Source organism: Pongo pygmaeus, chromosome 20 (genome assembly GCF_028885625.2).
Source record: "Pongo pygmaeus isolate AG05252 chromosome 20, NHGRI_mPonPyg2-v2.0_pri, whole genome shotgun sequence".
Taxonomy (NCBI): domain Eukaryota; kingdom Metazoa; phylum Chordata; class Mammalia; order Primates; family Hominidae; genus Pongo; species Pongo pygmaeus.
Window position 1 is genome coordinate 8,710,501 of NC_072393.2, and position 18,555 is coordinate 8,729,055.

The 18,555-nt window shown below is 49.6% G+C and overlaps 1 protein-coding gene across 1 annotated transcript; it reads right to left on the reverse strand.

The window, feature by feature from the left end:
• Positions 1-8,787: 8,787 nt before the first annotated feature.
• On the reverse strand, positions 8,788-10,220 carry ACTL9 (actin like 9). The gene has a single exon (XM_054461551.2). The coding sequence runs from the start codon at positions 10,084-10,086 to the stop codon at positions 8,836-8,838; it is 1,251 nt and encodes a 416-aa protein (XP_054317526.1). The 5' UTR covers positions 10,087-10,220; the 3' UTR covers positions 8,788-8,835.
• Positions 10,221-18,555: the final 8,335 nt, after the last annotated feature.

An 18,555-nucleotide genomic window follows, 5' to 3' on the forward strand; every position in this document is an offset into this window, starting at 1 on the left:
GACCCCGTCCCTACTAAAAATACAAAAAATTAGCCGGGCGTGGTGGTGGGCACCTATGATCCCAGCTACTCAGGAGGCTGAGGCAGGAGAATGGCGTGAACCCAGGAGACGGAGCTTGCAGTGAGCCACTGCACTCCAGCCTGGGTGACAGAGAGAGACGCCATCTCAAAAACAAACAAACAAACAAAAACAACAAAAAAACTTGCTCCAAACCTCAGAATATTCTAGACATTTTAAATCAAACGCCCACATCTCCTTTTATTCCTCTTTTTATGTTAATGATAACATATTGTTCTGGGCTTTCTTTTTTCCCTGACTATATCTTGGGGATCACTCCATGTCAGAACACAGCTTGCTCATTTCTTTTAAAACTCGTGTAGTATTTCTCTTGTGTTGGAATACAATTTGTTTAATCGGTTTGTGTGGATGGTCGCGTATCTTGTTTCCAGTGTTTTGCGGCCAGAAAGTGCCGCATCACGGATGATGGGTAACTGCATTGACGTCATTTCGCATACAAGTTGATTGTATCAGAAGGAGAGGTTCCTGGAAGTGCCATAGCTGGGCCAGGTGTGTGCGGCTACAATATGTCCGGCATAGGGTTGTACCAATTTCCCTCCCCACTTTCAAGGTAAAACAGTACTAGTTTCCCCAGAGCCTCACCAACGGTGAGTATTATCAAATCTTTTGATCGCCAATCTGATGGGTTAAAAACGGCATCACAGTATAGGTGTAATGTTCATTTCCCTTATGAAATTGAGCATCTTCTCCTGTGTCTAAGAACCATTTGTCTGTCTTTCTTAATGAGCTGCGTGTTCATATCCTTTGCTAACTTTTTCACGGACCCTTGCGTTATTTTTCCTATTGATTCTTTCTGAGAGCTCTTTATATATGACAGACATTATTCCTTTGTGTTATGAGTTCCAAGTATTTTTTTCCATTTGTCATTACAAATTATTTATTATTATTATTATTATTTTTGAGACAGAGTCTTGCTGTGTCACCTAGGCTGGAGTGCAATGGCTTGATCTCAGCTCACTGCAACCTCCACCTCCTGGGTTCAAGAGATTCTCCTGCCTCAGCCTCCTGAGTAGCTGGGATTACAGGTGCCCACCACCACGCCTGGCTAATTTTTGTATTTTTAGTAGAGACAAGGTTTCACCATGTTGGCCAGGCTGGTCTCGAACTCCTGACCTTGTGATCCACCCACCTCGGCCTCCCAAAGTGCTGGGATTACAGGCGGGAGCTACCACCCCGACCTATTTATTATTTTTAAATGGTCATTTGCCTTTTGACTTTGATGAGGGTGATTTTTACCTTGCGGATTTTTTGGGGGTGTTTACATGAAGTCAACTGTTGTAATCATTTCTTTTGTGGCAGCTGAGATTTGTGGGGCTACCTTTGATAAGATGGGAGAGAGAGATTGAGATTAATATATTTTTTATTTCAATTTTTTTTCAGTGCTTTTCAAACCTTGTTTATTTATTTTTTTTTAGACAGAGTCTCACTCTGTTACCCAGCCTGGAGTGCAGTGGTGCTATTTCAGTTCATTGCAACCTCTGCCTCCCGGGTTCAAGCGATTCTTTTGCCTTAGCCTCCTGGGTAGCTGGGACTACAGGCACCTGCTACTAATTTTTCTTTTTAATAGAGACAGGGTTTCGCCATGTTGGCCAGGCTGGATTCGAACTCCTGACCTCAAGCGATCCACCTGCTTTGGGCTCCCAAAGTGCTGGGATTACAGGTGTGAGCCACCACGCCTGGCTGCTTTTCAAACTTTAATGTGCTGAGGAATCCCCTGTGGATTTTGTTAAAATGACTCAGTGGGTCTTGAGTAGGATCTGAGATTCCCCTTTTCTTTTCTTCCCAGGATCTTTCTCTGTCACACAAGCTGGAGTGCAGTGGTATGATTATAGCTCACCATAGCCTTCAAGTCCTGGGCTCAAGCAATCCTCCCGCCTCAGCCTCTTGAGTAGCTGGGACTACAGGTGCACACCACCACATCTGGCTAATATTTTTATTTTGGTAGAGATAGGATCTCACTATGTTGCCTAGGCTGGTCTCCAACTCCTGGGCTCAAGTGATCTTCCCACCTCAGCCTCCCTAAGTGCTGGGATTACAGGCACGAGTCACCATGCCTGACCTAATAAACCTTATGTGACATGATAAGAGAAGGGATAAGACAAAGATATTTTATATACATGTAAACATATTCATAGCAAGTTAAGGAAGACATATTGGTGACAGCTATGGTCTTCATTTCTGTAACTGGTCACGTGGTTATAGCTATTATTTTTAACTAACTTTAGAACAATTCTTGGTATCAAAGTTTGTGTTCGTTTGCTCAGGCTGTGAAGTATCCCAGACTGGGTGGCTTAAACAACAGAAATGTAGAGCCTTACGGTTCTGGGGGCTGGAAGTCCAAGTTCAAGGTGTCAGCAGGGTTGTCCTTCTGAGGCCTGTCTCCTTGTAGATGACTGTCTTCTCCCTGTGTCTTCACATGTTTGTCCCTCTGTGTGTGTCTGTGTCCCAATCTATTCTTTCCCTCTCTTTCTTTCTTTCTCTCTTTCTTTCTTTTCTAAAGAAAGAAAGAGAGAGAAAGAAAAAGAAAGAGAGAAAGAAACTTTCTCTCTTTCTTTATTTCTCTCTCTCTCTTTCTTTCTCTCTCTCTCTTCCTTCCTTCCTTTCTCTCTCTCTCTCTTTCTTTGTTTCCTTCCTTCCTTTCTTCCTTCCTTCTTTCCTTTCTCTCTCTCTTTCTTTCTGTTTCCTTCCTTCCTTCTTTCCTTTCTTCCTCTCTCTCCTTCCTTTCTCCCTTCCTTCCATTCCTTCTCTCCCTCCCTCTTTCCTTTCTCTCTCTCTTTCTTTCTCTTTCCTTCTCCTTCCTTCCTTCTTTCATTTCTTTCTGTCTCCTTCCTCCCTCCCTCCCTTCCTTCCATTCCCTCCCTTGCTCCCTCTTTTCTTTCTCTCTTTCTTTCTTGATGGAGTCTCATTCTGTCACTCTTTCTTTCTTCGAGATGGAGTCTCATTCTGTCACCCAGGCTGGAGTGCAGTGGCACAATCTCGGCTCACTGCAACCTCCGCCTCCTGGGTTCAAGTGATTCTCCTGCCTCAGCCTCCCGAGTAGCTGGGATTACAGCCATGCGCCATCATTCCTGGCTATTTTTTTCTATATTTTTAATAGAGATAGGGTTTCACTATGTTGGACAGGTTGGTCTTGAACTCCTGACTTCAAGTGATCTGCCCATCTCAGCCTCTCAAAGTGCTGGGATTACAGGCATGAGCTATCATGACTGGCCCCAATCTCTTCTGATGTCCAATCAGTCATACTGGATGAGGCTGCACCCTAAAGACCTCATTTTAACTTAATTATTATTTTAAAGTTCTAATCTCCAAATACAGTCCCATTCTCAGGTACTGGGGGTTGGGCTTTCAACATATGAATTTTGGCGGGACATAGTGCATCCCATAACTGGAAGAGAAAGGCAGGCAGTGTGGCTGGAGGTAAAGGGGATTAGGAGGGATGCCAAGGAGAGGTTTAGAGAGATTGGCAGAGGATTCAGGGCCACAGGAAAAACTTGGTTTATTTGCATGAAATGAAAAGGCACAGGCTGGCTGAGCATGGTGGATCACGCCTGTAATCCCAGCACTCTGGGAGGCCGAAGCAGGAGGATTGAGCCCAGGAGTTTGACAAGAGCCTGGGCAACATAGTGGGACCTCATCTGTATAAAAAAATTTAAAAAATAGCTGGTTGTGGTAGTACACACCTGTAGTCCCAGCTACTCCAGAGGCTGAGGTGAGAGGATTACTTAAGCCCAGAAGTTCAAGGTTACAGTCAGCTATGACTGAGCCACTGCACTCTAGCCTGGGTAACAGAATGAGACGCTGTTTCAGAAAAGAAAAGGAAAGAAAAGAAAAGAAAAGAAAAAAAAGAAAAGAAAAGAAAGGAAAGGAAAGGAAAAGAAAAGAAAAGAAAGGAAAGGAAAGGAAAAGAAAAGAAAAGAAAGAAAAGAAAAGAAGGAAGGAAGGAAGGAATGAGGGAAGGAAGGAAGACAGGAATGAGGGAAGGAAGGCAGGCAGGCAGGCAAGCCACTAGGATGTTCTTAGAAGGGAATAACATGTTCTATGTTTTGCAAAAGCCCTATGCATACAAGGGTCTTCTAAGAAGGTGACCGGGACACCAAGGAGGAGGCGCCTTCAGTCATTCTGATCCCTGGGCTGGGATCAGAAGGATAGAGAGAGGTGGATGACTCTGGGGGCATTGAGAAGGAAAGGACTTGTGAATCGGTGTGCAAAACAGATATGAACCAGTCGAAAGTTCGTGATGGAAGAAACATGTCTATACAAGCGAAGTGACGAATCTACCTTCTCAAATTAAACCCTTCAAGGAGGATCTGGTGGGCAGAGACGTCATTTTTTTTTCTTTTCTTTTGAGACAAGATCTTGCTCTGTTGCCCAGGCTGCAGTGCAGTGGCACGATCACGGCTCACTGCAGCCTCGAACTCCTGGGCTCAAGGGATCTTCCCACCTCTGCTAAGTAGCTGGGACTAAGGTGCCACCACACTTGGCTATTTTTTCTTTTTTTGAGACAGAGTCTTGCTCTGTCACCCAGGCTGGAGTGCAGTGATGTGATCTCGGCTCACTGCAACCTCCACCTCCTGGGTTTAAGCAATTCTTGTGCCTCAGCCTCCCGAGTAGCTGGGATTACAGACAGCTGTCACCAAGCCTGGTTAATTTTTGTATTTTTAGTAGAGACGGGGTTTCACCATGTTGGCCAGGCTGGTTTCGAACTCCTGACCTCAGGTGATCCATCTGCCTCGGCCTCCCACGGTGCTGGGATTATAGGAGTGAGTCACTGCGCCCTGCCGAATTTTTTTGGATTTTTAGTAGAGATGAGGTCTGGCTGTGTTTCCCAGGCTGGTCTTGAACTCCTGAGTGCAAGTGATCCTCCCACCTTTGCCAAGTGGCTGGGACTAAGGTGCCACCATACTTGGCTAGTCTTTTTGATTTTTAGTGAGATGAGATCTGGCTATGCTGCCCAGGCTGGTCTTGAACTCCTGAGCTCAAGCAATCCTCTCGCCTCAACCTTTCAAAGTGCTGGCATTAAAGGCGTGAGCCACCATGCCATTTCTTGTTTGCTGTGGTTTCCTTAGATTTTGGCGCAGTGCTGGGCACATAGTGGGTGATCAATGAATGTTTGTGGGATCAATGTATGAATGACTTAAATCAGAATTGAAGAAATCGGGGACCTGGGAGGCTGAGGGAAGAGGAAATTGGGGAACTGGGAGGCTGAGGCGAGAGGATCACTTGAGCTCAGGAGTTCAAGACCAGCCTGGGCAACACAGCCAGATCTCATGTCTACTAAAAATCAAAAAGATTAGCCAAGCATGGTGGCAGACCCTGGGGGTGTGTGTGGGCATGGAGGGGGCGGTGGTAGGGGTCTTGAGTTCTTGGTGCTCAGGGTTAGGGGCGGGTGGCAGGTGGAGGCTTACCTATCAGTCATAGGAGGAGGTGAGATTTCTAACAACAGCTTTGAGGTAGTGAGCTCCCCATCTCTGGGAGTGTGTAAATGGGAAGAGCACTTGTCCAGAGGGTTGTAGAGGAAAATTCTGCCCCAGGGAAGGTCTGGAGCTGAGGAAACAGGGAACCTTAGTCTGGTCTAAATGAGGATTCATTGGGTTTCCTAGGAGCCCAGGGGTGACAGGGTTTCTGCATCTCCCTCACTTTCTGTGGCATCTGAGACTCAGCCTGTCTCACATACCTTCTGTGCCTTGTGGCTGGAGCTTGGAGTGGGTCTCACTTGGGGTCTGGGTGTCTGGCTTGCTCCAGGCATCATCGTTCTGAATTCCATGCCCTTGAGCTTGGAGGTGCTGCCCCCTGGTGTGGAGGAGAAGAAAGGTCTCCTCAACATCCCACAACCTCCTGGTAGGGGATTCTGTCCATTCCATAAGTTGAGTCTACCTTGGGGAGAGCCCGGCTGGGTCAGAGGGAGTCCAACCCTGAATATTTGTGACCTGGGGATCTTGGCCTGTCAGTGGGGGCCCCTCACCCCCGAGCTGAGGATCTCACACTAACCCAGGGTGAGCCTGGAGCCACAGCCTAGTCTCCAGGACACAGTGGGACAGAGTGGACACAGTGGGACAGGGTGGGTGGGGAGTGTCCCACGGCTGACTTGGAGGGTAGGTGAGGTCGCCTCACTGCTCCACAAATAAATGCATTTCCACTCTGGAAAATTCCATCCATAAGCGTGGTTCTTGCAGGTGAGTGAATCAGACGGAGAGGGAGAGAGAGAGAGAGAGAGAGAGAGAGAGATAGAGACAGAGACACACACACTGGTTTAGGGAGAAAGAAACACATCAAGTGAGGCCAGGTGTGGTGGCTCACGCCTGGAATCCCAGCACTTTGGAAGGCAGGGGTGGATGGATAGCTTGAGCCCAGGAATTGGAGACCAGCCTGAGCAACATGGTGAAACCCCATCTCTACTAAAAATACAAAAAATTAGCCAGATGTGGTGGCATGCACCTGTAGTCCCAGCTATTCGGGAAGCTGAGGTGGGAGGATCACCTGAGCTGGGGGAGGCTGAGGCTGCAGCGAGTCATGATCGTGTGTCTGCACTCCAGATGGGGTGACAGAGCGAGACCCTGTCTCAAAAACAAACAAACAAACAAACACAGCAACTGAGCACAAAACTCCTGAAAAGTTAGCAATGCACAGAAAGACATAGCAGGAGCCTACAGAGCCTGTGAGTGGTGCTCCCTAAATAGTGATCGGCTGAAAGAATGAATGAATGAGTGAATGAATGATTTCTTGGGCTGAGCAAAAAGAGGACTTGACACAGACATGGATAACCTCCAGCAGCTCCTGTCCACTGTGTTGATAAACTGAGGTTTGTGTCCAGACTTCTGGCTGGAGGTCCAGATGTCCTTCGGGCTGGGCTAGGGGGCATGGAGACAGAGGGTCCTACCTCCAGAGGGGACCCAGGGTGCTCCTCATCCTGAGAGGCTGGATTCCCCCTCCCGACCCTGGCAGGGACAGGGTGGGGTGGGAGAGGCCTCCTTGAGCATCCTCAGTGCACAACCTGGGGAAAGTTCATGGGGACTCAGAGGAACAGGCTGAGAGATGGACTTTTAATGGAATGGAGGGAGATGGGGATGCATAGCCTGGGACACATGGGCCCTGGGTGCCTGTGCTGGGGCGAGTGAGAGAGCCAGTGTCCAGGTGAAGCTCCTTGCCTGGGGTATCTGCCCCAGGGCTGCAGTGGACTGGGAAGCCCTTAGGAGTGTCACTACCCACTGTTGTCCAAGTCTTGCTTGATAGTATGGTGTCCAGGGAATGGTCTTGGGGAGTGGGTTCCGGAGAGCCTGTGAGAGTTCCAGGGTGGAGTGTCCATCATGGGGTGCCTGGGAGGGTATCTTTGGCGGAGTCTGTGGAGGAGGGAGTTGGGAGGTGTTGGAACACAGAGGAGGGCCTAGGGTCTAGTGGGGTCGTTATAGGATGCTCTTGGGGACCCGAGCATGACACTTGGGAGGCTGGCTCTTTCTTGGGAGGAGCTGGGGGCTGAGGAAGAGGGTCAGGAAGTGTCCTGTGAGAGAGAACATTTGGGAGTATTTCGGGCGAAGACGCAGTGCAAGAAAGTGGTCTTAGAGCAACAGGGGTCCACCTTGGGGTTTCGGGGGTGGATCTCAGATTGATGTGTTTTGGGAGGATGGATGGGGGATGGGTGATGGGAGCACCTGGTCGGCGGAGGTGGGGCCAAGGGAGGTCTGGGGGAAAAATCCTGAGGGGAGGGGAGAGTTCTGCGGGGATGATGGATGCCAGGGGCATCCCATGGTGGGACCACTGTAGGAGAGACCCTTGAAAGTCAGAATTCAGGTCTCTGTGATGGATCTGGGGGGTCAGCACTTGTGGGGGGCATCCTAGGGGAAACCAATGAAGAGGTGGATTTGGGGTGCTCAGAACCAGGGGTATCTTTACAAGTGGAATCTTGACAAGTGGAATTTAAGAGTGTGTTTTGGGGGGATTAGAAATAAGGGGAAGATTATGGGGGTGCACCTAGGGGTTGGAGCACTCATGGGAAGATTCTGGGAGGAGGTTGGAGCATTCCCAGGTAGAGAGTGGGTTGGGGGGTCCCTGAGGAGCATATTAAGGGGGGTGGAAGTTTGGAGGGTTTGGAGCCTAGGGGTATTTTGGGGTGCTATATCAAAAGCAATAGATAATGGGGTGAGACTAGGGAGTCAGTATTTGAGGATGTCTTGGGCACATAGTGGGTAATTAATGAATGTATGTGGGATCAATGCATGAATCACTTAAACTAGAAATGGAAGGAATTGGGTGTGTGGCTTGGGTATGTGGCAGACCCTAGGGGTGTGTGTGGGCATGGGGCGAGTGGTCAAAGCCTTTCATGTTCTTCATGCTTGGGGTTGGGGGCAGGTGCCAGGTGGAGGCTTATCCATGACTCACAGGAGGAGGTGATATTTCTAACAATAGCCTTGAGGTAGTGAGCTCCCCATCTCTGGGAGTGTGTAAATGGGAAGGGCACTTGTCAGAGGTGGTCTGGGGAGGGGGTGTCCCAACCCAAGGGTGCCTGAGGAGGGGCACAGATCACAGGAGGATGGGCTAACAGGATTAGAACTTAGTGGTCTGTTGGGAGTTGTTCATGGGGAAGGTGGGTTTAGGGGGTCAGGACTGGGATGTCTCAGGGCACGCATCACAGGAGGTGAGTTAGGTCAGCCTGTGGGGCGAGGTGTCCGGGAGTGGATGGGGCAGGCCCTGGAGGAAGGACAGGACAGAGCCGGCTGTAGCAGAGGCTTTACTGCCCCCACGCCCTCCCCAGCTCTGCCCTGGTCAGTAGCATTTGCGGTACACAATATAGGGACCCTGTTCCTCGTACTGCTCCCGCAGGACCCAGCAGGACTGGAAGGCGCGCAGGGAGGCCAGGATGGAGCCCCCGATCCACACGGAGAAATTCCTGGTGGGCTGGGCAGCCACCACCACGTCGGTCTCGGCTGGCAGAGCGCGCAGCAGCTCTGCCCGGAAGCGACCCTCGAAGCCGGCGAAGAGTGAGGACCCCCCGCAGAGAAGCACGTTCTGGGCCAAGTCCGCGCGCATCTCCAGGGACAACTTGCGGAGGCTCTGCTTGGCCATGGTGCAGAGGCCGACAGGGGACAGCCCCGGGACCTCTGGGGGGTTGAACAGCAGCTCCGGACACTGGAACAGCTCCTTGCCCAGGGTGACCGTGCGCCCGTCGGGCAGCTTCAGAGTCCGCTTGTACTCCTGCTCCGGCCGGGCCTGCTCCTTCTGGAAGTCAGAGGCCACGTAGCAATAGTGGTGCTTAATGTTCTCCACTAGGTCCAGGTCCTGCTGTCCCAGGGGCAGGCCGGCCTGGAGCAGCATCTCCGCCAGGAAGGCGGTCAGGTGGTTGCCCGCCAGGTCCAGACGCTCCGTGGCGTGGAGCAGGTTGTAGCCCTGGAAGACGGGCACTGTGTAGGAGACCCCATGTCCCGTGTCCACCACCAGCCCGCTGACACGCCCATGGGCGTAGACAGACAGCACCGACTGCGATGCCACGTACATGGCTGGGGAGCGCAGTGACTCGAAGGCCACCTCCACTAGCTTCTCGCGGTTGGTGGCCGGGCTGAAGGGTGGGTCGGAGAACAGCAGCGGGTGGTCGTGGGTGGCCACTCGGAGGTCGTGCTCCAGCAGGTGGCGCCAGATGAGCTCTGCGGCATCCCAGTCCACGACGATGCCGCTGCGCAGGGGTTGCACCAGCGTCAGCTCCGGGCGCACGCGGGCTGCCTCGCCGATGAACGTCTGCAGCCCAGACTGCCCCGAGGTGGCGAGTTTCTTAGGCTGGCAGCCCAGGATGGTGGCCACGATGTAGGTGGGGCTGGCCTGCCCAGCAAAACCTACCTTACAGGTGCCTGTGCCCATGTCAATAACCACCGCGCTGGTCTTTGGTGGCAGCCTGTCGGCCACCAAGCCAGGGGAGTCCCGCTGCAGGAGCTTGTTCACTACGTTGGGACTGGGGTTTGGGCCGGGCCTGGGGGCCTCCAGGGAGGACTGGGATTCCGAGGGCTTGGGGAGACTTACATCCATGGTTGCAGGACGCCAGGTGAGGGGGCTTTTCCTCTGGGGTTGGGGTTGTGGGGAGAAGAGGTTGAGGCCCGGCCAGTGGGGAGGGCAGGCAGAGAGGGGGAGGGGGCGGTCCCGCAATCTATGACGTCGGGTGCACCCTCAGTCTTCTTAAGACATCACAATGCAGCCAAGAGAATGGGTCCTTGCCTAGCCCTGCCTGCCCCAAGGCTGTCATCTCTTCTCCGAAGAGCCAAATTTGGAGGAGGAGATGAGCATCTCAGAGCAGGGCCCTCTTAACACATTTCTGCCGGATGCGCTAGAAGCTAATATGGTGGCACCTGGTTTTTGAGAAAAGACAAGCTTTTTGTTGCAAATCGACCCACTGGGAGCTAGGAATCCAGCTCAAGTCTGTTTCTCGGCTGGCTTTAAGGCAGTAATTTTATTAGAAAAGTTTTGGGGCCGGGTGCTGTGGCTCACACCTGTAATCCCAGCACTTTGGGAGGCTGAGGCAGGCGGATCACCTGAGGTCAGGGGTTCGAGACCAGCCTGACCAATATGGAGAAAGCCCATCTCTACTAAAAATACAAAAATTAGCCAGGCGTGGTGGCGCATGCCTGTATTCCCAGCTACTCGGAAGGCTGAAACAGGAGAATCGCTTGAACCTGGGAGGCGGAGGTTGTGGTGAGCTGAGATCACACCATTGCACTCCAGCCTGGGCAACAAGAGTGAAACTCCATCTCAAAAGAAAGAAAGAAAGAAAAGGTTTGGGTGGGGGTGGATTCTGGGATTAGCAGGTGATTGGTGGAAGGAAAGGGAAAGTCTGGGAAGTCCTGGAGCATGCGCAGGTGCCTTCATAGGCCGCATGTGCAAATTTACACAGAGTGAAACATGCAGGGGAAATTCATGGTGTGATGTCAGCAAGCTCTTTCTGCATCGACTCCAGTTGGCTATATTGGTTCCAGCAGATTTCTGCCAGTTAAAACCTCACAAGTGGGGCCGGGCATGGTGGCTCACACCTGTAATCCCAGCACTTTGGGAGACTGAAGTGGGAGATCACCTGAGGTCAAGAGTTCGAGACCAGCCTGGCCAACATGGTGAAACCCGTCTCTACCAAAAAATACAAAAATTAGCCTGGCATGGTAATGCATGCCTGTGGTCCCAGCTACTGGGGAGGCTGAGGCAGGAGAATCACTTGAACCCAGGAGGTGGAGGTTGAAGTGAGCCAAGATCACGCCACTGCACTCCAGCCTGGGGGATGGAGTGAGACTCTGTCTCAAAAGAAAAATAAAATAAAAGAAAAAAAATTAGCCAGGCATGGTGGCACATGCCTGTAGTCCCAGCTACTAGGGAGGCTGAGGCAGGAGACTCTCTTGAATCCGGGAGGTGGAGGTTGCAGTGAGCCAAGATCACGCCACTGCACTCCAGCTTGTGTGACAGAGCGAGACTTGTCTCAAGACAAACAAACAAAGAAACAAACAAAAAACCCTCATAAGTGGAAGGTGTTTCAGCAGGTTGTTTCTTTTTTGATCTGCCATTCTGCAAACTCAAACATTTCTTTCAGGCATGGTTTCGGTAAAGCCATGCAAAACTGGTTTCTGTAACTCTTTGGGCCATGCTTTCAGGAAGACCCAGGAATCCTCCTCTGGGTACCTCGCCATGAAGCTATTTACAGTGTAGTGGCAGAGAGCTTGCCACAGGCCTCCCTACAATATTAGAATATTCCTCCTCAGAATATTAATCAGAAGGCGGCAGGCTAGCATGACTTCCTGGTTTCCAAATGGAGACAGAAGCCAGCCTTGTTTGGGAATGGAGAGAGGCAGGGAGAGAGAGACAGGAACACCCCTGTCCTGGATTCTTCGCTTCCTCTGCTATGTTTACTGCCTGGATCATTCTCCCTGTCCCATTCCTGCCAAGAAGGAATTTGCCTCTTCAAATCTCAGTCTGATGCCACCTCCTCCTGGAAGCCAACCCTGATTTCTACTCTGTACTCCAACTAGATGGGGGATGGGGGAAGTCTGCCTTCTCTCCAGGGGTTCTTTTCTGCTTCCTCCTGGCAGGAGAGGGGCTCAGTGAGATACAAGAAGGGGCTTTCACTATAGATAAAAGGGGAGAGGGTGGATTTGGGAGGAAGGAATTGTCTCAACAATAAATAGCACGCTTCAAAATGCATTAGGAGAGTTGCTTCAAGACCGTGGCTGTTTTTGGTGGTATGTATCGGGTATCACCTGTTAGTTAAAGCAAATAAAAACGTTTTTCTCAGTGTATGTTCATGCATGTGGTGTTAGAAATCACCAGGAATAGTGCTAGTGAAAGTCTTATGGACATCTAAATGAAAGAGGTTTAATTTTCTAGTTGTGCCTAGATTTATTACTCTGCCAGATTGGGGTTTATTGAGCATTTTAATTAATTATTGATTTAGTTAATTACTGGTATGTGTGGTCTAGTCCATGCTTTTGGAAATACTTACTCAACTATTTATTGAGTGGCTGTTTTTTGGACTGTTCGCAACAACCAGAAATACACTAAGTGATAACACTTTATTGTTTTGAATTTTTTTTTGAGACTGGGTCTTGCTGTATTGTCCAGGCTGGAGTGCAGTGGTGCAATCACTGCTCACTGCAGCCTCCTCAACCTCATGGTCTCAAGCAATCCTCCCACTTCAGCCTCCAAGGTAGCTGGGACTATAGGCATGTGCTACTATCCCCGGATATGTCTTTAATTTTTTGTAGAAATGAGGTCTTGCTATGTTGCCCAGGCTGATCTTGAACTCCTGGGCTCAAGCGATCCTCCTGCCTTAACCTCCCAAAGTGCTGGGATGACAGGTGTGAGCCACCATGCCTGGCCTTTCTTCATTTTCTAATTTTAAAACGTGGCAACTTCTTACGGCAACTTTATGACTTAGGAATGGGTACTATGTCTATTTTTTTTTGATGGAAAATAAGCTCAGAGAGGCCAAGTGATGGTCCAAAGTCACAACTGGCATGAGACAGAGGCAGGAGTTGAGCCTACATCTTTGACTTACTTCAGTGGCTGACTGTGAGTCTGGGAAATTGTGAAATCTAAGATCCACCCAAAACAGCCAGGCATGGTGGCTCACATCTGTAGTCCGAGATACTAGGGATGCTGAGGTGGGAGGATCACTTGAGCCCAGGAGTTGGAGGCTGCAGTGAGCCAAGATCACACCACTGCACCCAGCCTGGGTGACAGAGCGAGATCCTGTCTCAAGGAACAAACAAACATACAAACAAACAAGAAAAACCCACTAAAAATAGAACGGAAGCAAAGGTTGGGTCTCTCTGAGCCTCCATTTCCTCTCCTCTTGGATAAAATGAGGATACCGTGTCTGGCACTTAATAGATGCTAGCTTCTGAGATACTGAAGCAACAATACAGGAAAATATCGTGATTATAGGCAACAAAGCCATGATGTGCCTAAGGCCACAGATCCGGGGCCAGGCTTCTGGAATTTAAGCCCTGATTCCTCTGCTTAATAGCTGAGGCAAACTACTAACTGTGCCTCAGTCTCCCCATTTGCAAAATGAGAGTAATAATAGTGCCGCCTTCAAAGTGTAGCTATGAGGATGGACAAGTTATTATTTTCAAGTGTTTAGGTCAGTGGTTCACACATAGTAAGTGGTATGTGAGGGTTTGTTACATCACTGATAAGTACTGGCTGGACGCGGTGGCTCACGCCTGTAATCCCAGCACTTTGGGAGGCTGCGGTGGGTGGATCACCTGGAGGTCGGGAGTTGGAGACCAGTCTGACCATCATGGAGAAACCCCGTCTCTACTAAAAATACAAAAATTAGCTGGGCGTGGTGGCACATGCCTGTAATCCCGGCTACTCATGAGGCTGAGGCAGGATAATTGCTTGAACGCGGGAGGCGGAGGTTGCAGTGAGCCAAGATCGTGCCACTGCACTCCAGCCTGGGCAACCAGAATGAAACTCCATCTCAGAAAAAAGAAAAAAAAAAAAAAGAGAAAAGATAAGTACTGTGGTCTTTGTGTGTGTGAATGTCTGACAACTGGAACATCTGAGCAATTTGAAATGGAGTCGGGAATTTAAATGGGCATTTATCTAGCAACGGCATCTCTTGCACACACATCAGGCAGATTTCAGATACATGCAGTTGATTTACTTGAAGGCTGCATAGGCCAGATGATTTTTTCATCCAGTCTGGGATCTCCGAGAGGTAAGAGGTACAGTCTCCTGCCTGCCAGCAGGGAGTAACCAAGACCCCATCTCTACAAAAAATAATAATACCAAAAAAACAAAAAAGAAAGAAAAATTAGCTGGACATAGTGGCGCACATCTGTAATCCCAGCTACTCAAGAGGCTGAGGCTGGAGGATTCTTGATCCCAGGAGGTCGAGGCTGCAGTGAGCTATGATTGGACCACTGCACTCCAGCCTGGGCAACAGAGCGAGGAACTGTCTTAAAAAGAAATCTTCCGGCCGGGTGCAGTGGCTCACGCCTGTAATCCCAGCACTTTGGGAGGCTGAGGCGGGTGGATTACGAGCTCAGGAGATCGAGACCATCCTGGCTAACACGGTGAAACCCCATCTCTACTAAAAAAAAAAAAATACAAAAAATTAGCCAGGCGTGGTGGCGGGTGCCTGTAATTCCAGCTACTCGGGAGGCTGAGGCAGGAGAATGGCATCAACCCTGGAGGCGGAGCTTGCAGTGGGCCGAGATCGCGCCACTGCACTCCAGCCTGGGCGACAGAGCGAGATTCCGTCTCGAAAAAAAAAAAAATCTTCCTAGGTCAGCCTGCTGTGCATTTAGTGCCGAGAACCACCGATTTCTTGAGCAGTCTTGCCACAAACCCTGGAGAACAAAAAGGAATTCTGTATTCATCGTCTTTTTATTCTGTTCTTTCGAGGCAAAAGAAATGCTGTATTCACCTTCTTTTTATTCTGTTCTTTCAAGGCTGGGGCATTTTGGAGCCTTGCTGAGCCTTGCAGAGACTGCTCCTCCTGACTACCCAATGCTTAGAGATAGTCAATAATTTGATTACAACTTCAGCTTTCCTGTGCAAACAAACAAATCCAGAGCCCATACTCCCCACCCATCTCCTCTGTCAGGCTCTTGCACTCCACTCCACTCTCCTCTTGCCCCAGTCACCCCAGATAACCAGGGACAGCTCCCACACCCCAGAGCCTACTGAAATGATTCATATTAGCCAATTCTAAGCCCGCTCACCCTGCCTTGCCTGTTCCTTCCTGGGGAAACCACAATAAAATCTCTTGCCCACAGTTTCTCTCACTCACTTTGCTTCCTGACCACCTATGGTGCTTTCCCCGTGTCCCGCCCCCGCCACCCACCCCCCACACACTGCCCCCGGCCCTATGGCATGGTGTGCCTCCTCCTCTTAGAAACTGTAGTAAGTTATCTTTCAATTGCAATCATCTCCCAGTCTGTTGGCCTTGCCATATCTGCATAATAATAAAACCTACATTTAATTTTTTTTTTTTTAAGACAGAGTCTCTCTCGTCACCCAGGCTGGAGTGCAGTGGCGTGATCTCGGCTCACTGCAACCTCTGCCTCCTGGATTCAAGCAATTCTCATGCCTCAGCCTCCCAGGTAGCTGAGATTACAGACACCCGCCACCACGCCCAGCTAATTTTCATATTTTTGGTAGAGATAGGATTTCTCCATGTTGGCCAGGCTGGTCTTGAACTCCTGACCTCAGGTGATCTGCTCACCTCAGCCCCCAAAGTGCTGGGATTACAGACACACGCCACCATGCCCAGCCTAATTTTTGTATTTTTAGTAGAACATGTTGGCCAGGCTGGTCTCGAACTCCTGGCCAGGCTGGTCTCGAACTCCTGGCCTCAAGCGATCCACCTGCCTTGGCCTCCTAAAGTGCTGGGATTACAGGCATGAGCCACCGCGCCCCACCAAAACCTACATTTAAAACAGAAGCCTTCACTCATTCTTCTTACTTGAAATGCTCAGCGATGTTTAATTATCCAACACTTCTTGGATATTCTCGGCAAACCTCCTTCCTTCATTCCTGCTGTTGATTAAAACCGAAACTAACAGTTTTCTCATGCTCTCCTGGGGCCAATTTTAGATATAGAGCACCTGACTCCCACTGCAATTAATTTTTTTCTCTGCAGTTGAAACGGGAGGTTGGAAGAGGATTTGAATGTAATGCCTTTATCCCTTGACAGTAGCTCAATACTGCTTGAGTGAAGATGGTGCTAGTGGGTTAAGCACTTGGAAACAGTTCTTATCTCAGACATGCAACCACAAGCCCTCATCCTTTGTGCCTTCCAGCTCCTGTTTTGTCTGGGTTTACAAAAGTGATTTTAGGCCGGGCGCGGTGGCTCATGCCTGTAATCCCAGTACTTTGGGAGGCTGAGGCAGGCAGATCACTTGAGGTCAGGAGTTTGAGACCAGCCTGACCAACATGGTGAAACCCCGTCTCTACTAAAAATACAAAAAAATTAGCTGGATGTGGTGGTGCCTGCCTGTAGTCCCAGCTACTCCAGAGGTTGAGGCAGGAGAATGGCTTGAACCTGGGAGGCGGAGGTTGCAGTGAGCTGAGATCATGCCACTGCACTACAGCCTGGGCAACAGAGTGAGACTTTGTCCTGAATAAAACACACACAAAACAAACAAACAACAAAAAACGTGATTTTATCCTGGTGTTCCCTGAAAGGGCTAAATATGCAAAGTGGGCCCCGAATGCTGAAAGACCTGAGAACCAAAGAATGAGGCAGACAAATCCAGTCTGTAGGTAAAGATTGTTTGATTGGGGAAAATTACAGACAGAAGCGTGGTCTTGCGTGGCTGCAAGACAGGTAGGTCTCTGCACTGTTACTCCTGAGACCCAAGGTTAATACCATAGAGAAAGACTATATCTGCTCAAGCAAGACAAAGAAAGGCAGCCCTCCAAAAAAGGCAGGAGAACTACATGCATCATAGCTTATAATTTGTGCTATAGTGACATCAAAGTTGACATGTTCTTACACAAAGGACAGTATTAAATGAAGTTCTGATGGGTGTCTCTCACTGAGTATGCTCATGGGAATGCCTTGGTGGGCTCAGAACAAGGTCAGGAAAGACATGTGACTTTTACTTTTGTGCAAAAAAACAGGATATGTAGGACTGTGCAATGCTGGAGGCTGTCTTCCCAGACTACGGATAAAATACCTGGGAATTTCACAGTATCATTCTTTTTTTTGTTTTGTTTTCGTTTTTGAGACAGAGTCTCACTCTGTCACCCAGGCTGGAGTGCAGCGGCACCATCTTGGTTCACTGCAACGTCTGCCTCCCGGGTTCAAGCGATGATCATGCCTCAGCCTCCCGAGTAGCTGGATTACAGGCACCTGCCAGCACGCCCGGCTAATTTTTGTATTTTTAGTAGAGAACAGATTTCGCCATGTTAACCAGGCTGGTCTCAAACTCCTGACCTCAGGAGATCCGCGCCCAGCCTTCACAGTATCTCTCGACCTCAAGTCCACAGCAGTGTGTATTTTGGGGAAAGGCAGGGATTCAGACGTGATACAGACAGTTCCACCCTCGTGTGTGTCCTCCTATCACCTGTGTTCAGGTGTTGTTGGTATCAGCAGTGAGTTTTGGATAGTTGTGTTGGTAAGAGACTGAATCTTTTTCTCCCCAAAGCAGCATTCTCGGTTGGTGTGTGGAAGTTGCAGATACCAGATGTGGAGACAAAAGTGATTCTATCTCGGTTAATAATCTGCTGGGTTGACTTCTGATTAGCCTCAGTTCCATGAATGCTTCCTGCTCCCTACCTTCTTTCTTTATTTATTTTGAGAGAGAATCTTGCTCTTGTCACCTAGGCTGGAGTGCAATGGCACAATCCTGGCTCAGTGCAACCTCTGCCTCCTGGGTTGAAGCGATTCCCCTGCCTCAGCCACCTGAGCACCTGGGATTACAGGTGCCTGCCCCCGCGTCTGGCTAATTTTTGTATTTTTAGTAGAGACACGGTTTTGCCATGTTGGCCAGGCTGGTCTTGAACTCCTAGCCTCAAGTGATCCACACGCCTCGGCTTCCCAAATTGTTGGGATTACAGGCATGAGTCACCGTGCCCTGCCTCTACTTTATTTAATACTGTCCTTAGTGTAAGAACATGTCAACCTTGATGTCACTATAGCACAAATTATAAGCTATGACACATGTAGTTCTCTTGCCTTTTTTGGAGGGCTGCCTTTCTTTGTCTTGCTTGAGCAGATATAGTCTTTCTCTATGGTATATAAGCCTTGAGTCTGGGGAATAACAGTGCAGAGACCTACCTGTCTTGCAGCCGCGCAAGACCACGCTTCTGTCTGTAATTTCCCCCAATCAAACAATCTTTACCTACAGACTGGATTTGTCTGCCTCATTCTTTGGTTCTCAGGTCTTTCAGCATTCGGGGCCCACTTTGCATATTTAGCCCTTTCAGGGAACACCAGGATAAAATCACTTTTGTTAGACACAGAAAAAATAGGCCCCGGAAGACACCAAAGAGGAGGGCTTGTGG